Raw genomic sequence first — 25,646 nt, 5'->3', positions numbered from 1 at the left:
CTGTTTATTTGGTGCCATTGGCAGTGTTTGAGGATCTCTTAAAATTCAATGGTACTTCAAAGAGAGAACCATGTTTAATTATTAGCCCAGCAAACAAGAAACAGAAGTTTTTGTTTTTCTTTTTAAGATGAAGTCTCGCTCTCATCCCCCAGGCTAGAGTGCGATGGGTAGCTGGGGTTACAGGCACCTGCCACCACGCCCAGCTAATTTTTGTATTTTTAGTAGAGATGAGGTTTCATCTTGTTGGGCAGGCGGGTCTCAAACTCTTGACCTCAGGTGATCCACCTGCCTTGGCCTCCCAAAGTGCTGGGATTACAGGCGTGAACCACTGCGCCCGGCCCGCTTTTTTTCTTTTTTTAAACTTCTCTGGACACAACAATACAGTTCTGCTGTGTAAATCATCCATAATAACTATTAAGGACTAACAGTTGAATAAGAGGAGCTATTACAGACCTTTGGCCAAGTCATCATGTTTTACTTTCACAGAGAAAGAAACAGGCTTCGAGAGGTTAAGTCACCCACTTAGTAAATGGCAAAACCTAGATCTGGCTCCAAGATTGTTGAGAGGGGGAGGCCTGATGTTTTTTCTGCATAAGGGAAGGAGGTGAATATTTTGCTGACTGTGAATTCCCTGTGCCAAGCTGTGTGAATGGCTGTTATTGGCCACTCTTTCTTCCTTGCTGAGAGTTCTGGCCTCTGGAAGGGCATCAGGATCTCCTGGTAGAGCTGTGATGCCAGCTGGGAAGTTTGTGTGGTCTTTGGGGAGCCATTGCAGGTTTTTGGTAAGGGCGTGTGTGACACAGTGTGATGAGTGCCCACAGGTCATCTCCACTGGGATGTCTCCCCAGGTACCTGCGACACCACAGGACTATGGGTGGGCTCATATTCCAACGCCTGCTCTTCTTTCTGGGGCCCTCATATCAGAAGACCACCACTGTCCCCAAGGATGGACACTCGAGTCATCCTGAAGTCTTTTCCTCCCCCATTGTCACCTTCTCCTGTCCGTGCTACTACTTCCTAAATGTTCTTGAAAGTTGCCTTTTTCTATCTCCCTTGCTTCAGCCTTAGATCAGATTATATTAATTTCTTGCCTAGATTACAGCTGTACCCTCTTACCTGGTCTTACTGCCTAACCCCAGTTTCTCTTCAAAGGGGTGCCACAGAATCTTAGTAAATTACAAATCCAGTGCTGGTCTGGTTTTCAGGATGTACTTCCTCCTTGTAGCCTCTTGTGGCCTCCACCCCCTCCCGAGCTGTAACCCCAGACTCTCTTTGTATGTCTAACCCCCACAGTGGGTGATGAGTTCTTTTGCTCTTCCAGCACTCTGTGAGCTTTCACACCCCCATACCTTTGCACATGCTGTACCTGTGACCCCAAATGCCCTTCTCCTGCTTTTCCTTCCTCTTCCTCACGCCACAAAATTTGACCCAGGCGTTGTAGTCTTTGGTTAGGTTTTGTGTTCAGCGTGTTCTCCTGGTCCTTGTGTAAGCCCTGGTCCATTTTTGTCTCCTTCACTTGTACAAAACTTCTGAGGGTAGTTTTGTTGCTGTAAGGTGAGAGTGAAATCGTATCAGCATTTCATAAACCAGCATTCTTTTTTTAACTACACCTGTTCAGGACAAAGAATAAGTGCTTTCTTCTTTAAATTAAGTATACTTTTCTGTAACTACAGTTGGGGTCTACTTCTATTCCAGTTTCAGTTTCTTCCATTTTCTGTATTTAATTTCTTGTCTTTCAAAGGAAATTTTTTTTTTTTTTTTGAGACGGAGTCTCCCTGTGTCACCGAGGTTGGAGTGCAGCGGTGCAGTCTTTTTTTTTTTTTTTTTAATTTTTTTGTTGAGACGGAGTCTTGCTCTGTCGCCCAGGCTGGAGTGCTGTGGCTGGATCTCAGCTCACTGCAAGCCCTGCCTCCCGGGTTTACGCCATTCTCCTGCCTCAGCCTCCCAAGTAGCTGGGACTACAGGCGCCCGCCACCTTGCCCGGCTAGTTTTTTGTATTTTTTTAGTAGAGACAGGGTTTCACTGTGTTCGCCAGGATGGTCTCGATCTCCTGACCTTGTGATCCGCCCGTCTCGGCCTCCCAAAGTGCTGGGATTACAGGCTTGAGCCACCACGCCCGACCAACGGTGCAGTCTTGACTCACTGCAACCTCCGCCTCCCAGGTTCAAGTGATTCTCCTGCCTCAGCCTCCTGAGTAGCTGGGATTATAGGCGTGTGCCACCATGCCTGGCTAATTTTTTGTATTTTTGGTGGAGACAGGGTTTTACCATGTTGGTCAGGCTGGTCTCAAACTCCTGACCTTGTGATCCACCCGCCTCAGCCTCCCAAAATGCTGGGATTACAGGCATGAGCCACTGTACCTGGCCACCAGAAATTGTTTTAACTGATATTTTTTTCAATCCCTTCTCTCCTATTTTTTGTAGCTGTCATGATACTTTGTTTTGTTTGAGATGGAGACTCACTCTGTCGCCTAGGCTGGAGCACAGTAGCATGATCTTGACTCAGTGCAACCTCTGTCTCCTGGGTTCAAATGATTCTCCTGCCTCATCCTCCCAAGCAGCTGAGATTACAGGTGTGTGCCCTCACACCCAGCTAATTTTTGTATTTTTTAGTAGAGAGGGGTTTCACCGTGTTGGCCAATCTGGTCTCGAACTTCTGAACTCAGGTGATCCACCCACCTCAACCTCCCAAAGTGCTGAGATTTCAGGCGTGAGCCACCGTGCCTGGCCTGAGCCACAGTGCCCAACCACTTTTTTTTTTTTAATGAAAATTTATTCTTAAGTGTACAACAGGCTCCAAGACCGTACTTCAACTAGCTATAGGTGGCAAAAGATGTTATGGCAGGGAATACAGATGTTTAAACAGGAATGGGACCAGGCGCACTGGCTCATGCCTGTAATCTCAGCACTTTGGGAGGCCGAGACCAGTCTGGCCAACATGGTGAAACCCCGTCTCTACTAAAAATACAAAAAATTAGCTGGGCATAGTGGCGGACGCCTGTAATACCACCTATTAGGGAGGCTGAGGCAGGAGAATCTCTTGAACTTGGGAGGCGGAGGTTGCAGTTGAGCCAAAGACTGCGCCACTGCACTGCAGGCCTAGGTGACAGAGTGAGACTCCATCTCAAAAAAAAAAAAGGAATGGAACCAAGGGTCACCTTCGCCTCAAATACAAGGAACAGCTGGCTTTTTGCTGGATTTCTTAATACCACCTGTGACCAGGGGGCCCTTCCCTGTCGCTTTTAGCCCAGGGAGTTTCTTCTACTCCTCTTTTATTCTATTTGAAAGACTTATCTTCCTTGTCCATCTTCTTGGCCACTTCCTGAACTATTTTAGGGGCTCCTTGACACCTGTGAGCCATGCAAGCACACTGTCCCTGCAGTCCTAGCTCACTTACCCTCCCATCATAATCCTTTTTTGCTTTTACTGTTTGAATGTACTTGTTTTATGATTTTTCTTTTTGTCCTTGAGTTTAGACAACAGGGTTAAGATCAAATATGGATTCTTAAAATTTTGTTAATCATCATTATTATTTTTCTGTAGAAGCTTATATAGGTGGCTTTCTTGTTTACCATGCCTTGGAGAAATAACGTATTTATTTTCTGCTCATTTGTATTATTTATGGATATGTTTACTAGGTTCATCAGTATGTTAACTTCAGTATCTTGTATATAATTAACATAGAAAAAGTTTTTATCCTTATTTTACCAAGAGCATCAACTTAGGCCAGACGTGGTGGCTCACGCCTAAAATCCCAGCACTTTGGGAGCCCAGTGTCGGGAGGTCACTTGAGGTCAGGAGTTCGAGAGCAGCCTGGCCAACATGGTGAACCTGTCTCTACCAAAAATTACAGAAATTAGCCAGGCGTGGTGGTACATGCCTATGATCCCAGCTACCCGGGAGGCTGAGGTGGGAGGATCGCTTGAGCCCAGGAGGTAGAGGTTGCAGTGAGCTGAGATCGTGCCACTGCTCTAAAGCCTGGGCAACAGAGTGAGACCCTGTCTCAAAAATAAAATTAAAATTTGCCATTTTAACCACGTGTACAGTTCAGTAGTGTTAAGTATATTCACATTGTTAGGCAATCACTATCCAGAACTTTTCATCTTGCAGAAGTATATCTCTATAACCTCCCCATTCCTTTTTTTAATGTGGTATGGCATAGGTATGGCTTTCATGTCAGTAAGAGTGGTTATACAATATTTTATTTTATTATTATTACTATTTTTTTTTGAGATGCAGTTTTGCTCTTGTTGCCCAGGCTGGAGTGCAAAGGCGCAATCTTGGCTCACCACAACCTCCACTCCTGGTTTCAAGTGATTCTCCTTCCTCAGTCTCCTGAGTAGCTGGGATTACAGGCATGTGCCACCATGCCTGGCTAATTTTGTATTTTTAGTAGAGACAGTTTCTCCATGTTGATCAGGCTGGTCTCCAACTCCCGACCTCAGGTGATCTGCCTGCCTAATCCTCCCGAAGTGTTGGGATTACAGGCGTGAGCCACTGCTCCCGGCCACAATATTTAAACAGTTTTTCGAAAGGATAATACATATGTATCAAACAAGCTTCAAATGATACAAGTATGTTAATGAGTGAGAACAGCATATTTCCCACCTCTGTCCCCAGCCACCACTTCTAGACCCTCTCTTAGAGGTAACTACCTTTCCCAGTTTCTTGTCAATGTTGCTACATATCGTTCAGTTTATGTACCCAAGCTTCGTTGCTCTTAATGTTTTGCTAATATAAAAGCACTGTGGCCAGGCACGGTGGCTCACACCTGTATTCCCAATACTTTGGGAGGCCGAAGTGCGAGCATTGCTTGAGCCCAGGAGTTCAAGACCAGCCTGAGCAATAATAGCAAGACCTAGTCTTTACAGAAAAATAAAAATTAAAAAACTAGCCAGGTTTGGTGGCATGCTGCTGTAGTCCCAGCTGCTGGGGAGGCTGAGGCAGGAAGATTGCTTGAGCCCAGGAGTTGGAGTTTGCAGTGAGCTGTGATCATGCCACTGCACACCAGACTGGGTGAAAGAGCCAGACCTTGTCACTGAAAAAAGGAAAAAAGTATGGAGATGAATATCCTTAGAGCTCAAACTGTAAGCATTTTCTTAATTATTTTCTTAAGATAAATCCCTAAAAGTAGTATTACTGGGTCAAAGAGCATACATATATATATTTTTTTGGAATGAGGTTTTGCTTTTGTTGCCAAGCTGGAGCGCAGTGTCGCGATCTCAGCTCACTGCAACCTCTGCCTCCTGGGTTCAAGTGATTCTCCTGCCTCAGCCTCCTGAGTAGGTGGGATTACAGGTGCCCGTCACCATGCCTGGCTAATTTTTTTATATTTAGTAGAGATGGAGTTTCACCATATTGACCAGGCTGGTCTTGAACTTCTGATCTCAGGTGATCTACCTGCCTTGGCCTCCCAAAGGGCTGGGATTACAGGCGTAAGCCGCCACGCCCGGTGAGCATACATTTTTTTTTTTCTTTTTTGAGACGGTGTTTTCCTCTGTCACCAGGCTGGAGTGCAATGGTGTGATCTCTGCTCGCTGCAACCTCCTCCTCCTGGGTTCAAGCGATTCTTCTGCAAGTAGCTGGGACTACAGGCAGGTGCCACCACACCCAGCTAGTTTCTGTATTTTTAGTAGAGACGGGGTTTCACCATGTTGGCCAGGATGGTCTCGATATCTTGACCTTGTGATCCGCCCGCCTCAGCCTCCCAAAGTACTGGGATTACAGGTGTGAGCCACCGTGCCTGGCCCCAGCATACATATTTTTGAGGCTTGTGATGCACACCGTCAAATTCCATGCAGAAAGTATTATGGCGAGTTTCTGTCCCACAAAAAGTATATGCTAACATCAGGAAGAATTATTTCTATAAATGATTTTTAGGATCCTATGAACAACATCAACTATGCCTTTATCTGCTGAAACCAACTTCTTTCCTTTTTCTTTTGTCTTTTTTTTTTTTTTTAAGACAGTGTCTCACTTTGTCACCCAGGCTGGAGTGAAGTGACACGATCTCAACTCACTGCTACCTCTGCCTCCCAGGTTCAAGCGATTCCCCTGCCTCAGCCTCCCAAGTAGCTGGGACTATAGGTGCCTACCACCACACCCAACTAATTTTTAGTAGAGTTGAGATTTCACCATGTTGGCCAGGCTGGTCTTGAACTTGTGACCTCAAGTGATCCGCCTGCCTTAAGCTCCCCCAAAGTGCTGGGATTACAGGTTTGAGCCACTGCGCCTGGCCTGAAACCAGCTTTTATATAGGTAATTGTTACTTTCTACTCTTCCCTAACAGGTTTTCTTAAATGTTTTCTTGGAGCCTTAAAGATGGAGATGACAGAAATGACTGGTGTGTCGCTGAAACGTGGGGCCCTGGTTGTCGAAGATAATGACAGCGGGGTCCCAGCTGAGGAGACAAAAAAACAGAAGCTGTCGGAATGCAGTCTAACCAAAGGTCAAGTTGGGCTACAGAATGACTTTCTGTCCATCAGTGAAGACGTGCCTGGGCCTCCTGACACTGTCAGTACCGGGAAAGGTGGAAAGAATTCTGAGGCTCAGTTGGAAGACGAGGAAGAGGAGGAGGAAGATGGACTTTCAGAGGAGTGCGAGGAGGAGGAATCAGAGAGTTTTGCAGACATGATGAAGCATGGACTCACTGAAGCTGACGTAGGCATCACCAAGTTTGTGAGTTCTCATCAAGGGTTCTCGGGAATCTTAAAAGAAAGGTACATTTAGTTTATATATAAAGTTATTTTGATTGTATTAGATTTCTTTAGAAAGAAATTAACTTTATATTCTTCCTCTTAGCTTTCTGTCTCCAAGGATTGTTTATACTGCTGGTCAAAAGGAATGGATAGGATGAAGGAAACCTACCTGAATAAATAGCCTTGGATTTTAAAATTTTAATTAATTAATTTTTTCCCTTTTTTTGAGAGAGGGTCTCGCTCTGTCACCCAGGCTGGCATGCAGTGATACAATCATGCTTCAAATAAATTCATTCATGAAGGCGCAGTGGGTCACGCCTGTTATCCCAGCATTTTGGGAGGCCAAGGCGGGTGGATCACTTGAGGTCAAGAGTTTGAGACCAGCCTGGTCAACGTGGTGAAACCACATCTATACTAAAAATATGAAAATTAGCTGGGCGTGGTGATGGGCACCTGTGGTCCAAGCTACTCGGGAGGCTGAGGCGAGAGAATTGCTTGGAGGTGGGAGGTGGAGGTTGCAGTGAGCTGAGATCATACCACTGTGTTCCAGCCTGGGCAACACAGCAAGACTCCATCTCAAAAAATATATAAGTAGATAAATAAATTCATTAAATGGTTTCAGGTTTTCTCCTGAGTTTGTTTTATAATCTTAAACTCTTTTTTCATTTGAATGTGCCACAACTATGATAGAAGAAGGTAGTCTTTGGGGCCAGGTGGATCCCAGTGTGAAGTTCGCTACTTAATAGTTACTTAGCCTCTCTGAACCTCAGCATCCTCATTTAAAAAATAGATCAGGCCAGGCACGGTGGCTAACGCCTGTAAGCCCAGCACTTTGGGAGGCCGAGGCAGGCAGATCACTTGAGGTCAGGAGTTCAAGACCAGCCTGGCCAACATGGCGAAACCCCGTCTTTACTAATAGTACAAAAATTGGCCTGGCATGATGGCACGCGCCTGTAACTCCAGCTAGTTGGTAGGCTAAGGCAGGAGAATCACTTGAACCCGGGAGGCGGAGGTTGCAGTGAGCTGAATTGAGTCACTGCACTCCAGCCTGGGCAACAAAGCAAGACTGTCTCAAAAAAAAAAAAAAAAAAATAGGGCCAGGCGCAGTGGCTCACGCCTGTAATCCCAGCACTTTGGGAGGCTGAGCAGGTGGATCACTAGGTCAGGAGATCGAGACCATCCTGGCTAACACAGTGAAACCCTGTCTCTACTAAAAATACAAAAAATTAGCCGAGCTTGGTGGTAGGCGCCTGCAGTCCCAGCTACTCGGGAGGCTGAGGCAGGAGAATGGCATGAACCCTGGAGGCGGAGCTTGCAGTGAGCCAAGATCCTGCCACTGCCCTCCAGCCTGGGCGACAGAGCGAGAATCCATCTAAAAAATCAATAAATAAAAATAAATAAATAAAATAAAATAAAATTTAAAAATGGATCATATTACCACATTGGGGTTGTTGAGGATTTTGAATAATGCATATAAAATATTTAACATAAAGGTAAGCTTCAGGCTAGTTCATGATAGGCTTACTGGGTTCTGATTGAATTAACCATACACCATATTTTATAATTTAATGTAGTGTGGACTGTCTGAATAGTCATAGGGTAATGTTAATAAGCTTTTGTTTTTGCATTTCTCTGGAAGAATATTCTAGAAGCTAAGAGGGTCTTTTCTTTAAGTTCTCGTATAAAACTTGAGCCAAGGTATGGTTCAGCATTCATTAAGAAACCAGAAAAGGCCAGGTGTGATGATTCATGCCTATAATCCCAGCACTTTGGGAGGCCAAGGCGGAAGGATCAGTTGAGGTCAGGAATTTGAGACCAGCCTGGCCAAAATGGTGAAACCCCATTTCTACTAAAAATATAGAAATTAGCTGGGCGTGGTGGCACTTGCCGGTAATCCCAGCTAGTCGGTAGGCTGAGGCAGGAGAATCACTTGAACCCAGGACGCAGAGGTTGCAATGAGCAGAGATCGAGCCACTGCACTCCAGCCTGGGCAACAGAGCAAGACTCCATCTCAAAACAAACAAAACATACCCCAGAAAAAATAACTCCATGTGATTTTGCACTGAAGTTTTTTTTTTTTTTTTTTGTTTATTGAGAAGGAGTGTCGCTCTGTCGCCCAGGCTGGAGTGCAGTGGTGGGATCTCAGCTCACTGCAAGCTCCGCCTCCCAGGTTTACACCATTCTCCTGCCTCAGCCTCCCGAGTAGCTGGGACTACAGGCGCCCGTCACCTCGCCCGGCTAGTTTTTTGTATTTTTAGTAGAGACGGGGTTTCACCGTGTTCGCCAGGATGGTCTCGATCTCCTGACCTCGTGATCCGCCCGTCTCAGCCTCCCAAAGTGCTGGGATTACAGGCTTGAGCCACCGCGCCCGGCTGAAGTTTTTTTAAAATTCCTTGTTTTGCACAATAGTAAGGCTTACCGTTGATCAAGTTTATCCTAAAATTAATAGAAAACAGGATGTTAATTATCTGAAAGTTCATGTTTTCTTTTCATCAGATACTCCGACTTCGTTGTTCATGAAATAGGAAAAGATGGACGGATCAGCCATTTGAATGACTTGTCCATTCCAGTGGATGAGGAGGTAGAAGTAGCTCTTTAGCAAATGTCACCTTCTGTATAAAAATAGCACTTCCTAGAGATTTAGAAATTTAGAGCTTTACTAAACTTGAATTCTGTGTATGATTCATTGTGAGTTCTCATGGTTCTTTTAAAGGACCCTTCAGAAGACATATTTACAGTTTTGACAGCTGAAGAAAAGCAGCGATTGGAAGAGCTCCAGCTCTTCAAAAATAAGGAAACCAGTGTTGCCATAGAGGTAAATAATGCAAAAATATATGAAAAATTTTTTAGGATTTTAGTTGCTTTTTGGGTGGATGTTAAGTGTTTATGGAAAAAATTACAATGGTTAACAAAGGGTGACTTTGCTCTATTGGATCTAAAGGGTATTACACTAAAAACTTTTTTTATTGGGGCAAATAACTAGTATCCCAGATAAACTGTAGCCCCCCAAGAGTTACATTTTTGTTTAAAAACATTTTTATTTGGGTACAGTGTTACATGCTACTCCGAAGTCCTAGCTACTCTGAAGGCTGAAGCCAGAGGTTTATTTGAGCCCAGGAATTGAATACTAGCCTGGACAACATAGTGAAACACCATCTCTGAAAAAATATTTAGGGACCACAAATTAACAACAACGTATGTTGTTTAGAATCACAGAGTAACAATGGTACCATGTCTCTTGTAACAGGACCACCATTTGCTGCTTGTCAGGTGTGTCACCCAGGTCAGATTCTGGCTTCAACAGCTTCTTGGTCTCAGTTGGGACTCTGGGAAGGGGAAAAAATGGGGAAAGGAAGTAGGGGAGCATTTATTTGCTCATCGAGGGTCGATTCTGCTGTTTGAAGAAAAGAAGAGCTCAGCTACTAAATAGAATAGTAAATGTTGTTGTTAAAACTTTTGTTCGCTGGGCACGGTGACTCACACTTGTAATCCCAGCACTTTGGGAGGCCAAGGTGGGCGGGTCACTTGAGGTCCGGAGTTTGAGACCAACCTGGCCAACATGGCAAAACCCCATCTCTACTAAAAATACAAAAAATTGCCGGGCATGGTAGCGCGGGTCTGTAGTCCCAGCTACTTGGGAGGGTGAGGCAAGAGAATCATTTGAACCTAGGAGACAGAGGTTGCAGTGAGCGGAGATCATACCGCTGCACTCCAGCCTGGATGACAGAGTGAGACTCCATATCAAAAAAAAAAAAAAAAAATTATGTTAAATTAATTTTGTACTACATTTTAATGTTATGGGGTTTTTGGTTGTCTGAAATTTCCCCTCCCATCACTTCTACTTAGTAAGTGTACTACAGCTTTTCAGAATTCATTATCTGCCCCTTGTCTCCCTCCCTACCTGAGCTTTCCAAAAGTGTGTGGTATTGCAATGTTAGAAATCTTCAGTTACTGACAAAATCTTTAGACAAAACCTTTAGCAATGCCAAGAAGAAAATTCCTGGCAGATTTCTAGAGCAATCCAGAAGGATGGTCCAGGTTTCCTTTGCTTGAACAATGCAGAGGTTTATCTTAGGCTTATAATATGTATTTTTGTATACATGTGGTAATATTTACTATTGTCTTAAAAACTGAGGTTTTCCCATCTACTGAAAGTCTTTATGTTTAAAAGGCATAAACTATGGGCAAGTTTCCTCATTTGTAAAATGAAGATGAAGGACTTTCTGAGTTTTTGAGGTCTAAACATGTATTCATATACACAAACTATCATTCTCCTTGCTATCAATAATTTCAGATCTAGACTCACTTTTTGCTCTGAAGAAGTCATTTACCTGTAATTGTAATGTAGTTTGGTGGGTTTTTTTCATTTTTTATTTTCTTGAAGTATCATCAAGTTGCTGGGCGCGGTGGCTCACGCCTGTAATCCCAACACTTTGGGAGGCCGAGGCAGGTGTATCAGCTAAGGTCAGGAGTTCGAGATCAGCCTGACCAACATGGAGAGACCCCATCTCTACTAAAAATACAAAAAATTATCCGGGCGTGGTGGCATGTGCCTGTAATCCCAGCTACTCAGGAAGCTGAGGCAGGAGAATCACTTGAACCCAGGAGGTGGAGGTTTCAGTGAGCCAAGATTGTGCCATTGCACTCCAGACTGGGTAACAAGAGCGAAACTCCGTCTCAAAAAAAAAAAAAAAAAAAGTTTCGTCAAGTTTAGCTAGTAGCAGTTGCAGTGTATCTCGATGTTTTCAGCTTGCAAGTTACAACCCATTAATGGGTCATGAAATCAGTTTAGTAGTGGATCTCAACCAGCATTTTTAAAAAATGAAATAAAATAAGGGCTGGGCACAGTGGCTCAGGCGTGGAATTCCGGCACTTTGGGAAGCTGAGGTGGGCAGATCGCTTGAATTCAGGAGATCGAGACCAGCCTGGGCAACATGGCGAAACGCCATCTATACAAAACATAAAAAAATTCGCTGGGGCCGGGCGTGGTGGCTCAAGCCTGTAATCCCAGCACTTTGGGAGGCCAAGATGGGCGGATCACGAGGTCAGGAGATCAAGACCATCCTGGCTAACACGATGAAACCCCGTCTCTACTAAAAAATACAGAAAAACTAGCCAGGCAAGGTGGCGGGCGCCTGTAGTCCCAGCTACTCGGGAGGCTGAGGCAGGAGAATGGCATGAACCCCGGAGGCAGCCGAGATCCGGCCACTGCACCCCAGCCTGGGCGACAGAGCGACACTCCTTCTCAAAAAAAAAATTAGCTGGACATGGAGGCACATGCCTGTAGTCCCAGCTACTGGAGAGGCTGAGATAGGAGGATGGCTTGAGCCTGGGAGGCAGAGGTTGCAGTGAGCCAAGGTCGCATCACTGCACTCCAGCCTGGGTGACAGAGCCAGACCCTGTCTCAAAAAATATATATAATAATAACAATAAAATAGAAAATATTTGTGCATTGCAAATAGTAAGTATCAATCTTTGTGAATTTTTTTTCGATTCTTAAAATAGGCATATATACACACATTTATGGTTATGTTTAGTAAAGAGGGAAAATGTCTCAGTATGAGATGCACTCACAAACTGAAAATATCATGTAACTAGTGCGTTTATATCATGTTGATTTTACTGTGAACCCATGTGCTAGAACTTCATTATAAAATAATTTAGAATAGAATTCAATAGGAAGCAGCTGTAGGTTGGATTGTTCTAAGGACTGAGCTTCTGACATACCAAAAGGCCTAGCTTTGCCTGCATTTTCACGTAGGAGCCCTAAGGTGTCTGTCCAGCAGAGACCCTGAGAGGGAGCATCTGGGTTGGTGGCTCCTGGGTTTGACAGCCTGGATTTCAAATCCAGCTCTACCACCTTCCAGCTATATAGCCGTAGACACAATTCCTCATTTCTAAATAGATATAATGGTGTTATGATGGAGAGATTACAAAGGTTAAATAAAATGATGACTGAAGTACTTTGTACAGTGTCTGGCAGATGGATGTGCTCCATCAACAGGCTCCCAGGATTTGCAATATTGGGAAGCTCTGAAATATTTCTGAGGCTGGGCATGGTGGCTCACGCCTGTAATCTCAGCACTTTGGAAGGCCGAGACAGATGGATCACTTGAGGCCAGGAGTTTGAGACCGGCCTGGCCAACATGGTGAAACCCCATCTCTACTAAAAGTACAAAAACTAGCCAGGCATGGTGTCACATGCCTGTAATCCCAGCTGCTCAGGAGGCTGAGGCAGGAGAATCCCTTGAACCCAGGAGGCGGAGGTTGCAGTGAGCTGAGATCACTCCACTGCACTCCAGCTTGAGCGACAGGCAAGACTCTGTCAAAAAATAAAAATAAAAGATTTTTGAAATTGTACGCAGGCACTTTTGTTATTTTGAGTAGTTAATAAGGTGAGCAGCGTTTTTACTAATTCACTGTATTACTTCCCTATTTAATGTTTGTTAACTTAGTGGTGTTGCTATCTGTTTTTTTAATAGGTTATCGAGGACACCAAAGAGAAAAGAACCGTCATCCATCAGGCTATCAAATCTCTGTTTCCAGGATTAGAGACAAAAACAGAGGATAGGGAGGGGAAGAAATACATTGTAGCCTACCACGCAGCTGGGAAAAAGGCTTTGGCAAGTAGGTGTCTATGGGCGGCTTCTTCCTGCCAGGCAGCCGTGAGCGGCAGGCCCGGCTCCTCGTTAGCCTTGCCTGTTCATGTTCAAGGGCTACTGTAGTGCTGCTCAGAGAACAATATTGATCATGTCCCTCCTTCAGAGAGGGTGAGTATTGTCACTTCAGATGCCAGCGCAGCCCAGCAGCCTGCCTGGCAAGGGGCATTAGGTCTTCTATGTGAGTAAAGATTTGCTGAAATTATAGTAGTGCCTGAGAGTCTTAGGAATTTGATATGTTCCCTGAAGAGCAGAGCATACTGAGTGGCAATTCAAGAAGAAAATAGAAGCATTATTGCCCATTCTGTGTTCTTCGTGGAGGAAAGAAAGCTTTCAGATGAAGAAAAAAAGGCTTGTCACCTATCCCAGTGGCACATTTTTTGCGAGGCCCCTATATATTTGTGTGTTTTTTTTTTTGGAGACAGAATCTCCCTCTGTCCCCCAGGCTGGAGTGCAGTGACACGATCTCAGCTTACTGCAACCTCCACCTCCCGGGCTCACACCATTCTCCTGCCTCAGCCTCCCTAGTAGCTGGGACTACAGACACCCACCACCACACCTGGCAAATTTTTTTGTAGTTTTAGTAGAGACGGGATTTCACTGTGTTAGCCAGGATGGTCTCAATCTCCTGACCTCGTGATCTGTCTACCTTGGCCTCCCGAAGTGCTAGGATTACATGCGTGAGCCACCGCGCCCAGCCAAGGCCCCTATATTGAAAGAGGCTTATTTTTTGCCAGGCCCCTATATTGAAAGAGCTTTTGCTTTCCAACTGTATCTTCTTCAGTCACACATAAAAAATACGGAATATATAGAAAGACACCCTTTTGTCTCAGCCCATCTTTTGTCGTCTGTCATTCATTTGAAATGGGCATATTCCCAATGAGTGACCGATATTTATGTTCTAATAAATATCTGTGTTTTCTACAGCCACAAAAGTTTCTATTTGCATATAACCTTTCAGGAAAATTAGGTAATTTTTTTCTTTTACCTACCAAATTGACAGATAAAATTTAAATGAAAATTACAACAAGAAAAAGTTACTTCCTTACCCTCCTCTCCTACCAGTGGTGACCTGTATTAATGAACAGTTATTCCCAGATATATATGTTGGGGCAAAATTCTAAGACCATATGACAAAAACCTGTTTATTTATTAGGGCTCTGTCAGTATTCTTTTAGGTTAATTCAACAGTTAATACTGTGATGGATGAAGCCTTAATTGCTTATAACCGTGTTTCTAGTGAAATGAGAGGGTGTAACAAAAAAGAGAACAGGAGAAAAGCTTAGCTGTGCCTGAAGAAATAATCTAGTCAAGTCAGCAAGTCTGGATAGTGCTATAGAATGAGATACCTAAGCAGTTCCAGAGGAAGAGGTGGGGATCAGAGGCCAGTTTTCAGTGAACACTGAAAAGAAAAGCCAGATGATGTGTCCTGGAACTGCTTGGGGCATGAGTTGTCAGTTACTTTTTGCTTCACAAACAATGATGTGGTTGCTGTATGTTTCTTTAATGTCTAGGTCATGGTGTAAAATATCACTGGAGCAGCCTTTTCTCAGCCAAGGTTGTTCAAAGAGGAGTACGCCCAGTGGAAAGTGGTTTGAGCCACTGTTGGTTCAGTTCTCCCAAGGATAGTGTATAGGTAGTAATTACTCTAGATGGAGAGGAGAGGTGACTTGCTACAGACAGCGATGCCTTGGGGCACTTGGTCCTCATTCTGTCAGGGAACCCAGTTGGGAAGGCTGCTAGGGAGTTACTTTTTGTCAAGAAACAGCCCACGTTGGTCAGCAGTGCTGCCCATTATGAAGGCAGGAAGACAAGGCAAGGTCTTACTCTGCTTGGTGTGGTCGTGAGGAAGCAGGTTGGAAAAAGCAAAAACTGTTTTTTTTGACAGGTGGCTTCTTGGAAGTAATAATCATTTCTTAGGATGCTAGGTTTTGTGAGAGGATGGAGAACATTTTCAGACCAGAGCAGCCATTACAGTCTTTCTACCCATCCCCTTCATTAAACACGGTGCCAGGTCTCTCATGTTGTGTTTTTATCCACGTTTTCTCTGCTTATGCCACACCTACCTTTCATTTTTTGTTGTTACAAAGTTTCCTTAAGATTCTACAAGTGAAGTGCTGAGCTGTAGAGCTGTGTCATGTGAACCACCCTTCCTCATTTTTCTTTGGGCACCTTCAGTAAGATAGGAATTTCTCACTTTAAAAAGAAGCAAGAAGGAAGTCAGATTGGATCAACCCCACTTGTATAGAGAACCACACTTCTTGAGCTTGTGGTGTTGTGGCATTTATTCAAAGATGGACTAAATCTCTGCCATCTGAGCTGTTCTCTCCCACCTCCTCATGGAAGGCCACCCCTGGCCTGCATTCATCTTTTACAGACCCCACTCTTCCCAAGCTGAGAGTGGCCTAAAGTGAACACCCCTAGGAAAGGAAGAAGAGCTGGTATCCAGAGATTATTGTTCATGGGCCTCTACCAGTGACAGCTTGGCCTCCTGAGCCGTCTTGCCTAGCATTTGAATGATTTAGCTTTTAAAGTATCATTACAAAGCTTTGTAATTTACAATTTTTTTTTTAGCTGTATTACTACCAGATCCTGATATAAATTGTTATTGGTGGGTTATACATTATCTAGCAGATTCACAATATTCTTAACCTGAACTTTTCTCAGATAGAACTGTGCATCCTAAAACATAGATGTGGTAGATTCTAAATCATGGTGCCCAAACACCACAAATTACCAACTATTTAAACTCAGACATTATTTTATGTGTTCAGCCAGTCTCATAGGGCACATTGCTTTACCTACCAAAGTGTATATATGGTATTTTTTTGAAAATACTATCTAACCTATTATAACATTATTGATAATTTATATTTTGAGACAGATAGTATACATTCCAAATGCCTCTAAGAACATAATTGTTAAAGACTTTATGTAAAAAAAGAAAATTCTGCCATGTAATATGTATAGGTTCTCTATACTTTCTGAATTGAATTGTCCCCAGGAGGGATCCCTGTGTGTAGGAATCCATAGAGACTCAGAAGGAAGAGCCAGACAGGTACAAAGAAGCTCTCTGGGAAAGACTAGTATTTTTTTTTTATTTTTATTTTTATTTTTTTTTTTTGAGACGGAGTCTGGCTCTGTCGCCCGGGCTGGAGTGCAGTGGCCGGATCTCAGCTCACTGCAAGCTCCGCCCCCCGGGTTTACGCCATTCTCCTGCCTCAGCCTCCCGAGTAGCTGGGACTACAGGCGCCCGCAGCCTCGCCCGGCTAGGGGAAAGACTAGTATTATGGAATCCACAGGAATAGGGAATCGCAATAATCAGAGTGGTCAGTGGACTACCATTGCTTCCGTTCCTGTAGCAATGGAAAATGCTACAGGTAGATCCAGCAAGATAATTACTCTGAAGCCTATCAGTTTAGCAACATGGAAGTTGTTGGTGTTTTTTCAGCAGAGCATTCTAGTGGAATGATGAGGTTGGAAACCAGTTTACACAGTAGGTTGAGATGGAAGGTAGTTTATACAGACTGCTTTTTTGAATAACCTGCAAAGAGGAGAAGAAGGGAACATGATTAAGGAGAGAGGAACATGGGTTAGGCTTTTAAGATGGAAGAGCTGTGAGTTATTTATATATGCAAGGGAGACAATGGAGGGCCGGGTGCAGTGGCTCACGCCTATAATCCCAGCACTTTGGGAGGCCGAGGCGGGCAGATCACTTGAGGCCTGGAGTTCCAGACCAGTCTGGCCAACATGGCAAAACCTTATCTGTATAAAAAGAAAAATGTATGTTTTCAAAAAAGAAAGAGACAACGGAGAGGGAAGGTGAAAATTCAGGGAGGAGAATAACAAACTAAAGGTAATGGGTGGAGTAGAATCCCTGAAAAAACTGAAGGTTGGTGTACAGGGGTGCGATGGTGGGAATGACCTTGAATAAGAAGGAAAGAATGTTCTGCATGCTACCCCATCTTTTCATCTTTCTCAGCTAGAAACATTTTTCCTTCCTTATTCATGGAGATCTCCGTGCTCAATAAATGAAACTTCCTGAACTTGGTTTCCCTTTTATCTGGTTTCCATTTCTGCTAGACTGGGACTGCCTTGTCAGGCCCTCAGAAGCTGGAAGCAGCCTTCTTCAAATAGGAACCATATTACCCAGCTTGGGAATTCTGTGCATTTGCAGTATAAATCAGTGTCTCAAAAATGTCTACAAGTTATTTTAAATTCACTCAAATTATAAAGCTAAGTATATGCTGCTTAGCATTCTTAGGGGGTGGAATTTTATAAAGTCACACAAATTGCCCAAAATAAATGGAGACTCATTGATTTTTCTGTTATTTAAAATATTTCCAGTTAATCAATGCATATACTTAACTATTTTTTATATTGAGTGCACTTAGAAAAAGAATACATACTTGTATCTGTTGTTTGCAAAGGAGATAATTGTATGCATGCTCAGTGCTTGGATTTGCTAAATAGAAGATGCATGCTTGTGAGCCAAAACTCATACTCTGTTGTCATGGTTTCTCTTAAGGTATAGCAGCATTTAGTTTTTGAGTCTTGTGGCTTCATATATTTCTTGCCATTATACTTATTATGAATACTCTGAAGAGGTAGTTGAGAAAAATGTAGCTACACTTCCTCAGCTTTTATCACAAGTGTTTTTAAAGTTTTTATTGTGGACATTTTCAAACTTGCAGACAAATAGAGGAAATAATATATGGAACCTATGTACCCATAAACCATCTTCAAGATTATCAACATTCTGTTGTTTTATTGATCTATTCTTCCTACTTTTTTTTCTTGCTGGAGCATTTTAAAGGAAATTCTACATAGCATGGCTTTTCACTCATAAATATTTAAGTATGTATTTGCCAGATGAGGACTGAAACCCCAAACTATTAACACATCCAAAAACATCAACAATAATTTCTTCCTATCACATACCTATTGCATATTTGGTTTTGCTGTATCTCAAAAATGTCTGTCTTATATACAGATGGCTTGTTCAAAGAATGTTAAAAACAAGGTCAGAACATTGCACTCATTGATAAGCCTCTTAAGTCATCTCTTAAATCTTTTTTAATCTATAAAGAACTTAGCTGTTTTGTATAATATTTAACATTTTTCAAATTTAAAAGCCTTTATAATTCAATGCAAAAAATTCATGAGACCCGGAAAAGTACAAAGCAAAGCAATAATTACTTACAGTCTCACTATCAAAAAAAAAGATACAAATAGCATTTTGGTACATGTCCTCCCATATTTAAGAAAACAAATCTCTTTTTGGGGAAGCATTTACTATCCTTAAACCTTTTGCTTCAGCCCATGGGTACAGACAGTGCAGCTCTGAGGATGAACTAACATGCCCGTTGTGAAGGGATTGAGACTAGGAGGCTGTACCTGTAGGAGAGTTTTCTACTTGTTCACTGTTTGCCTCTAAAACATTCCATTGTTAATGTCTAAATCGCTGTTAACCCACCGTATAACTACCGGGTGCTGTAGAAGTCCTCAGTGTAAACTTATCATGCGATCATTTGCATGTTCACCTCTAAAGCACTTTAATATTATCAATTAAACATTGCTCTTTTGTGCTCTTTATGCTGTGCATTTGGACAGAGGTCAGAACTGCAGCAGGTAAGAGCATTTGGCGTTTCATGTAGATAAAGTGAAATGCCAAAGATTTTGTCACAAGTACTAAGTATAGACAACTTTGCTTAACTGATAGTGAGCTGGAAGGAAAACCGAAAATGATATTCCTACTCAACAGTTTTCTGAAGAACTTGTGAGGAATTCACACCAAGAACTAAAGATACTTGTAATACTTTTCTGTCCAAGACAGAAAAAACTCACATATTTATCAAGAAGGAAGGGTGATTCACTAGGCATACATGCTATGGCAGTTTTCTGAAATGGTTTATGGATTCTTTTGTTCTTTTCATTGTAGCTTAAATCACTAACTTACCAAACAGTGCTTTTGCCTTGACAAAGCCAGGTATCGAAAGTACCAACTTCAGTACCAGCAGTATCTTAAGCCTCTGAAGATAAAGGATTCATGAGTTCATGAGAAAGGATTGTTTTTAAAAGAAGAGGACTCTTTCTAGGAATTGTTGTATGAAACATTTTTTCAGCTTTTCTTTCGTGGAGTTACAGTAATCAGATGAACTAGATGTATTGTTTAAGTAACAACTGCAGCTCTATGCCACAAAAGACTTATGAATGTTATTGTACAGTGTCTGTAAAGTGCAGTTTGGGCTTACATATTTTTCCCAAAGTACTTAAATAAAAATATACACACTTTGAGCAGCTTAAATCTAAATCATATATATGTATGTGTGTCTATATATATGTGTGTGTGTATATATATACATGCATACTTTTTGTTTGTTTGTTTTTGAGACGGAGTCTCGCTCTTGTTGCCCAGGCTGGAGTGCAATGGCACGATCTTGGCTCACTGTAACCTCCGCCTCCCAGGTTCAAGCAGTTCTTTTGCTTCAGCCTCCAAAGTAGCTGAGATTACAGGCACCCGCCACAACGCCCAGCTAATTTTTGTATTTTTAGTAGAGACGGGGTTTTACCATGTTGGCTGGGCTGGTTTCAAACTCCTGATCTCAGGTGATCTGCCTGTCTCAGCCTCCTGAAGTGCTGGGATTACAGGCATGAACCACCGCACTCGGCCTAAATCTTAGATTTTTTAACACAGGATTGAACAGCTGAAGTAACACTAGCTGCTCAGAAGTTAGCATTTAACCTGGCTTAATTTTTTTATGTTCTGTTTTTTAATTTAAAATATTTTTCTTTATTTTTTGAGACAGGGTCTTGCTGTATCACCCAGGCTGGAGGGCCGTAGCATGATCTCGGTTCACTGCAGCCGCCACCCGCCGGGTTCAAGTGATCCTCCCACCTCAGCCATCTGAGTAGTTGGGACCACAGGTGTGCACCACCATGCCTGGCTATTTTTAGTGGAGATGGGTGTTGCCATGTTGCCCAGGCCAGTCTTGAACTCCTGAGCTCAAGCCATCTGTCTGCCTTGGCCTCCCAAAGTCCTGAGATTACAGATGTGAGCCACCGTGCCCAGCCACATTTTAGCTTTTTATTTTTAATATGGATAGATAATATTAAGTGTCCAACTATAGGAAATGTAATACCTCTAGTCTACACAGCTATAACCACTTAACCTATATTTCTTTATCAGACTAGAACTGATTTCCCACTCAAAGGTTCTATAGCGAAAAATGAGCTCTTACACATAACTTTTACTATGGTGTATATAACGTTAATTTTTTTGCTTTCAAGATCCAAGAAAACATTCTTGGCCAAAATCTAGGGGAAGTTACTGCCACTTTGTGCTATACAAGGAAAACAAAGATACCATGGATGCTATTAATGTACTCTCCAGATACTTAAGGTGAGTTACTGTTGTTATGCCTATACAAAATCAAAGCAACAGAAATGTATATTCCTTTTTCCATGCTAATGGAAAAAGGAGCAGGAGGAGCACGGAAGCAAACGCTCCTCCCAATGATAGTTTTTCTTTCTTTTTTTTTTTAGACAGTCTCACTCTATCACTCAGACTGGAGTGAATGATGGTATGACCATGGCTCACTGCAGCCTTGACTTCCTGGGCTCAGGCATTCCTCCCACCTTACCCTCCCGAGTAGCTAGGATTACAGGCATATGCCACAATGCCAGGCTAATTTTATTAGGTTTTAAAGACAGAGTCTCACTATATTGCCCAGGCTGGTCTTGAACTGCTGTGCTCAAGCAGTCCTCACACTTCAACCTCCCAAAGAATCACCGATTGGCCTGGCACAGTGTGGCTCACGCCTGTAATTCCAGCACTTTGGGAGGCCAAGGCGGCAGATCATGAGGTCAAGAGATCAAGACTATCCTGGCCAACATGGTGAAACCCCGTCTCTACTAAAAATACAAAAAATAGCTGGGCGTGGTGGCGTGCGCCTGTAGTCCCAGCTGCTCAGGAGGCTGAGGCAGGAGAATTGCTTGAATCTAGGAGGCAGGTTGCAGTGAGCTGAGATCGCGCCATTGCACTCCAGCCTGGCAACAGAGCAAGACTCCATCTCAAAAATAAATAAATAAAACCACCGATCACGGATAGGAGGTGCCTTGTTTCCTCCAGGCATGAGCCACTGTGCCAGGCCATGAGGATAGTTTTCTTAGGCAATGGATGAATTAATTTTTTTGACCCCCACATGCATAGTGCCAATAATTCAAGATGAAAATTCCATAAGTAAATGATTTGCATGCAGTTGAGAGTTACCAATCCATGTGGCTGAAAATAAAAGTTAACTTTCTCTTTTGAAAGCCTATACTTATCTTTGACGTGGTTGCAGAGGTTGGTTTTGCCAGACTGGTAGCTCTCAATTCCTGGAGACTGACTAAACCTGAGACCGGTCTGATTTTCTCACAGGAATGTAAATATAGCAGAGACTGGATCTCTGGGGATTGGCAAGGTACCAAAGCTTTTCTTAAAAATGGAAGTGGCTACACACCACAGCAAGTCTGTATGCTGTGGAAATTTGGTCTCCAATATATATTTAACTCATTTTAAATATGGTAACACAGTGTATTAGTTTGCTAGGACTTCTATAACAAAATACCACAGACCAGGTGGCTTAACAGAAATTAATTTTCATATGCTTCTCAAGGCTAGCAGTCCCAAGCTCAAGGTGTCGGCAAGTTTGTTTTTTTTTTCCGGAAGCCTCTCTCCTTGGCTCACAGATGGCTGCCTTCTCACTGTGTCCTCATGTGGCATTTTCCCTGTGCACGCACACCCTGGTATCTCTGTGTGTCCACATTTCCTCTTATGAGGACACTGGTCAGATTGGATTAGGGCCCACCCTAAACGGCCTCATTTTAACTGAATCACCTCTTTGAAGGCCCTATCTCCAAATACAGTCACATTCTGAGGTCCTGGGGGGATCAGAGCTTCAACATACTAATTTTGGGGGAGACACAGTTCAGCCCATAATACACAGTGCCCAATTAGGTAACATTTATTGTGCTGTATTTATTAACTCTCTGGGAGAGAGTCTGTGATACTACGCCTGTACCTGAGCCAAAGAGAACAGACTCTTCCTGACAGGAATAGATAGGTGGGGAGGGAGTTCCTCCGAGGTCGGGAGTTGAGGATTGCTCAGGGTTTAAGAAATCCTTCCTGACTTTCCTTCTCATATGGAACGGTTAAGTTTATAAAATACTTCTTAGTTAACTAGGTTACTTACATCTTCATATCAAAACTATTCAGATCCCAGCTTTAGCATTTCATTTGGCTTTTTTCGTTTTTTAATACAAAGCAATAGCAGCATTTTAGGAAAATTCACACAGTCACTTTTTAAAAATTGAAGATGAATTTTCATAGTGGTACGTTATACCTCTAGAATGCATTTTTCTTTGTTTTCACTGTCTTATGTAATGAATTGCAGGTGATGGGTAGGAAGTGCATTGTGGCCTTTTTTGTTGCTGGTTAGCCAAATCTTTGAACAGCATCAGTTATTTACTAATAGCTACAAATGTTTACACTACTAAGAAAGGAAATATTGACTGGGTGCGGTGGCTCACCCCTGTAATCCCAGCACTTTGGGAGGCCGAGGCGGGTGGATCACGTGAGGTCAGGCATTCAAGACCAGCCTGGCCAACATGGTGAAACCCCGTCTCTATTAAAAATACAAAAAATTAGCCAGATGCAGTTATACCTGTAGTCCCAGCTACTTGGGAGGCTGAGGCAGAACTGCTTGAACCTGGGAGGCAGAGGTTGCAGGGAGCCGAGATTTGTGCCCCTGCACTCCAGCCTGAGTGACAGAGAGAGACTGTCTCAAAAAAAAAAAAAAAAAAAAAAATTGGCCATCATTTACTTTTTTTTTTTAAAGAGACCAGGTCTCACTATGTCACCCAGGCAGGTGTGTAGTGTGCAGTGGCTGTTCACAGGCATCATCATAGCGTACGGCAGCCTTGAACTATGAGTGCAGACAGTCCTCCCCCCTCAGGCCTCCCCAGTAACTGGGACTGTAGGTGCATGCCACCACACCTGGCTATCATTTACTTTTCTAGCTTGCATATGAATTTATGTTGTTTTCATAGATTTTTTTTTTCTTTTTTTGAGATGGAGTCTCACTCTGTGGCCCAGGCCGGAGTGCAGCAGTGTGATCTCGGCTCACTGCAACCTCAGCCTCCTGAGTTCAAGCAATTCCCCTGTCTCAGCCTCCCGAGTAGCTGGGACTACAGGTGCACACCACCACACCCAGCTAATTTTTGTATTTTTAGTAGAGATGGGGTTTCACCATATTGGTCAGGCTGGTTTTGAACTCTTAACCTTGGGTGATCCACCCGCTTTGGCCTCTCAAAAAGTGCTGGGATTGTAGACATGAGCCCCTGCACCTAGCCTCCCTGGATTCATGTTAAAATAAAGTTTCTCTTCATTCTTCTCTTACTGTGTTACGATTTTAAGTATGTTTATATTAAAACTTGAATTATGAGAATTAGGGTCCTTATGATATTATGGTATGTAACTTCAGATGATCTTGTTTCTTTCTTACCAGAGTCAAGCCAAATATATTCTCCTATATGGGAACCAAAGATAAAAGGGCTATAACGGTTCAAGAGATTGCTGTTCTCAAGTAAGTAGAGAGCACGTAACAGGATTTATACTGTAAAAATCCTGGCACTGCTTTTCAAAATTCTCAAATTTACTTTGGGGGTTTCTCTCTTTCAACTTTAGATGGTGCTTCTGCCTGTTTAAAAATTACTTTTCATTTTGTTTTTTTTCTTCTTATCTATGAAACGTGTATTATTTGTATAATTTTTATTTTATTTATTTATTTATTTTTTTTTTGAGACGGAGTCTCACTCTGTCCCCCAGGCTGGAGTGCAGTGGCCGGATCTCAGCTCACTGCAAGCTCCGCCTCCCGGGTTTACGCCATTCTCCCGCCTCAGCCTCCCGAGTAGCTGGGACTACAGGCGCCCGCCACCTCGCCCGGCTAGTTTTTTGTATTTTTTAATAGAGACGGGGTTTCACCGTGTTAGCCAGGGTGGTCTCGATCTCCTGACCCCGTGATCCGCCCGTCTCGGCCTCCCAAAGTGCTGGGATTACAGGCTTGAGCCACCGCGCCCGGCCTTTATTTATTTTTTTGAGACAGAGTTTCGCTTTTTTTGCCCAGGCTGGAGTGCAATGGCGCAATCTCGGCTCACCACAACCTCCACCTCCTGGGTTCAAGCGATTCTCCTGCCTCAGCCTCCTGAGTAGCTGGGATTACAGGCATGCGCCACCACCCCGGCTAATTTTGTATTTTTAGTAGAGACGGGGTTTCTCCATGTTGGTCAGGCTGATCTTGAACTCCCGACCTCAGGTGATCCACCTGCCTCAGCCTCCCAAAGTGCTGGGATTACAGGCGTGAGCCACCACGCCCGGCCTGTAATTTTTAAAGAATTTTTTTTGGTAAAGCCAAGAGAATAAATGCTTCTATCTCTCTTTTGTTCATTCATTGTTAAATATAACTGTTATTTAAAATTACAAAACAGTGAACATGCTGTTTTGTTGTACACTCGAGATCTGCAGATAAAAATGATGGTGTGTGTTTTTGAAGCAATTATAATTAGTGGAATAGGCAGACATGTAAATCAGAACTTCTCCTGCAGTGAGATAAATGCTGAAATAGAGATATACTTTGGATGTTAATGTATGCCTGTCAACAAGCATAGGACTTGATGTGGAGGGAACACAGGAAAGCTTTCATAGAAAATGGAATGCTGAGTTTTAATTTAGTTCAAGGCTTCTCATCCTCTGCAGTGTTGCCCTTTGGGGCTGGATAATTTTTTGTTGTGGTGACTGTCCTGTGCGTTGCAGGATGTTTTGCAGCATCCCTAGCCTCTAGCCACTATGTAGCAGTAGCAACTCCTTGCCCACTTATGGTAGCAAAGAATGTCTCTAGGCATTGTCAGATATTCCCTGAGGGCCAGAATTGCCCTTAATTGGGAACCACTGGTCTAGATTCTAGAAGGATGAGTAGAGATTTCCTGGGGCTGGGTAGGATTTAGGGTTGTTTTTTCCAAACCAAAAAAGCAGTTTAAGAAAAGACATTGGAAAGCATATTTGGTACCTGGCATGTACTTTAGTTTTTGAGGAGCATAGCAAGAAATAAGGATCTCGGAGTTAGGCGGGACATACATCCTGAAGGGCCTATTAGGTCAGGTTGAGGATCTTTGCCTCGACCTTAATCTAAACGGGGAGTGATGTATAGAGGCTGGATTACGGATCGCGGGTGGAGCAAGACGTGCGAAAC

At 43.1% G+C, this 25,646-nt stretch overlaps 1 protein-coding gene across 3 annotated transcripts in view; it reads left to right on the top strand.

Annotated features, from left to right (window-relative positions):
- PUS7 (pseudouridylate synthase 7) overlaps positions 1-25,646 on the top strand; it is a 68,901-nt gene that overhangs the window by 7,223 nt on the left and 36,032 nt on the right. The window contains exons 2-8 of one of the 3 annotated variants that reach the window (XM_025381201.1): positions 6,289-6,718; positions 9,194-9,278; positions 9,411-9,512; positions 13,180-13,324; positions 18,970-18,987; positions 20,647-20,758; positions 23,907-23,984. In XM_025381201.1, coding sequence (XP_025236986.1) covers positions 6,289-6,718; positions 9,194-9,278; positions 9,411-9,512; positions 13,180-13,324; positions 18,970-18,987; positions 20,647-20,758; positions 23,907-23,984 — 970 coding nt within the window. The remainder of the gene's footprint in view (positions 1-6,288; positions 6,719-9,193; positions 9,279-9,410; positions 9,513-13,179; positions 13,325-18,969; positions 18,988-20,646; positions 20,759-23,906; positions 23,985-25,646) is intronic. The other 2 variants (XM_025381203.1, XM_025381202.1) reach the window with 2 other exon arrangements.

Source organism: Theropithecus gelada, chromosome 3, assembly GCF_003255815.1.
Source record: "Theropithecus gelada isolate Dixy chromosome 3, Tgel_1.0, whole genome shotgun sequence".
NCBI lineage: Eukaryota > Metazoa > Chordata > Mammalia > Primates > Cercopithecidae > Theropithecus > Theropithecus gelada.
The sequence above is the reverse complement of the archived record's forward strand: the minus strand, read 5'-3'. Positions and strand labels throughout refer to the sequence as shown.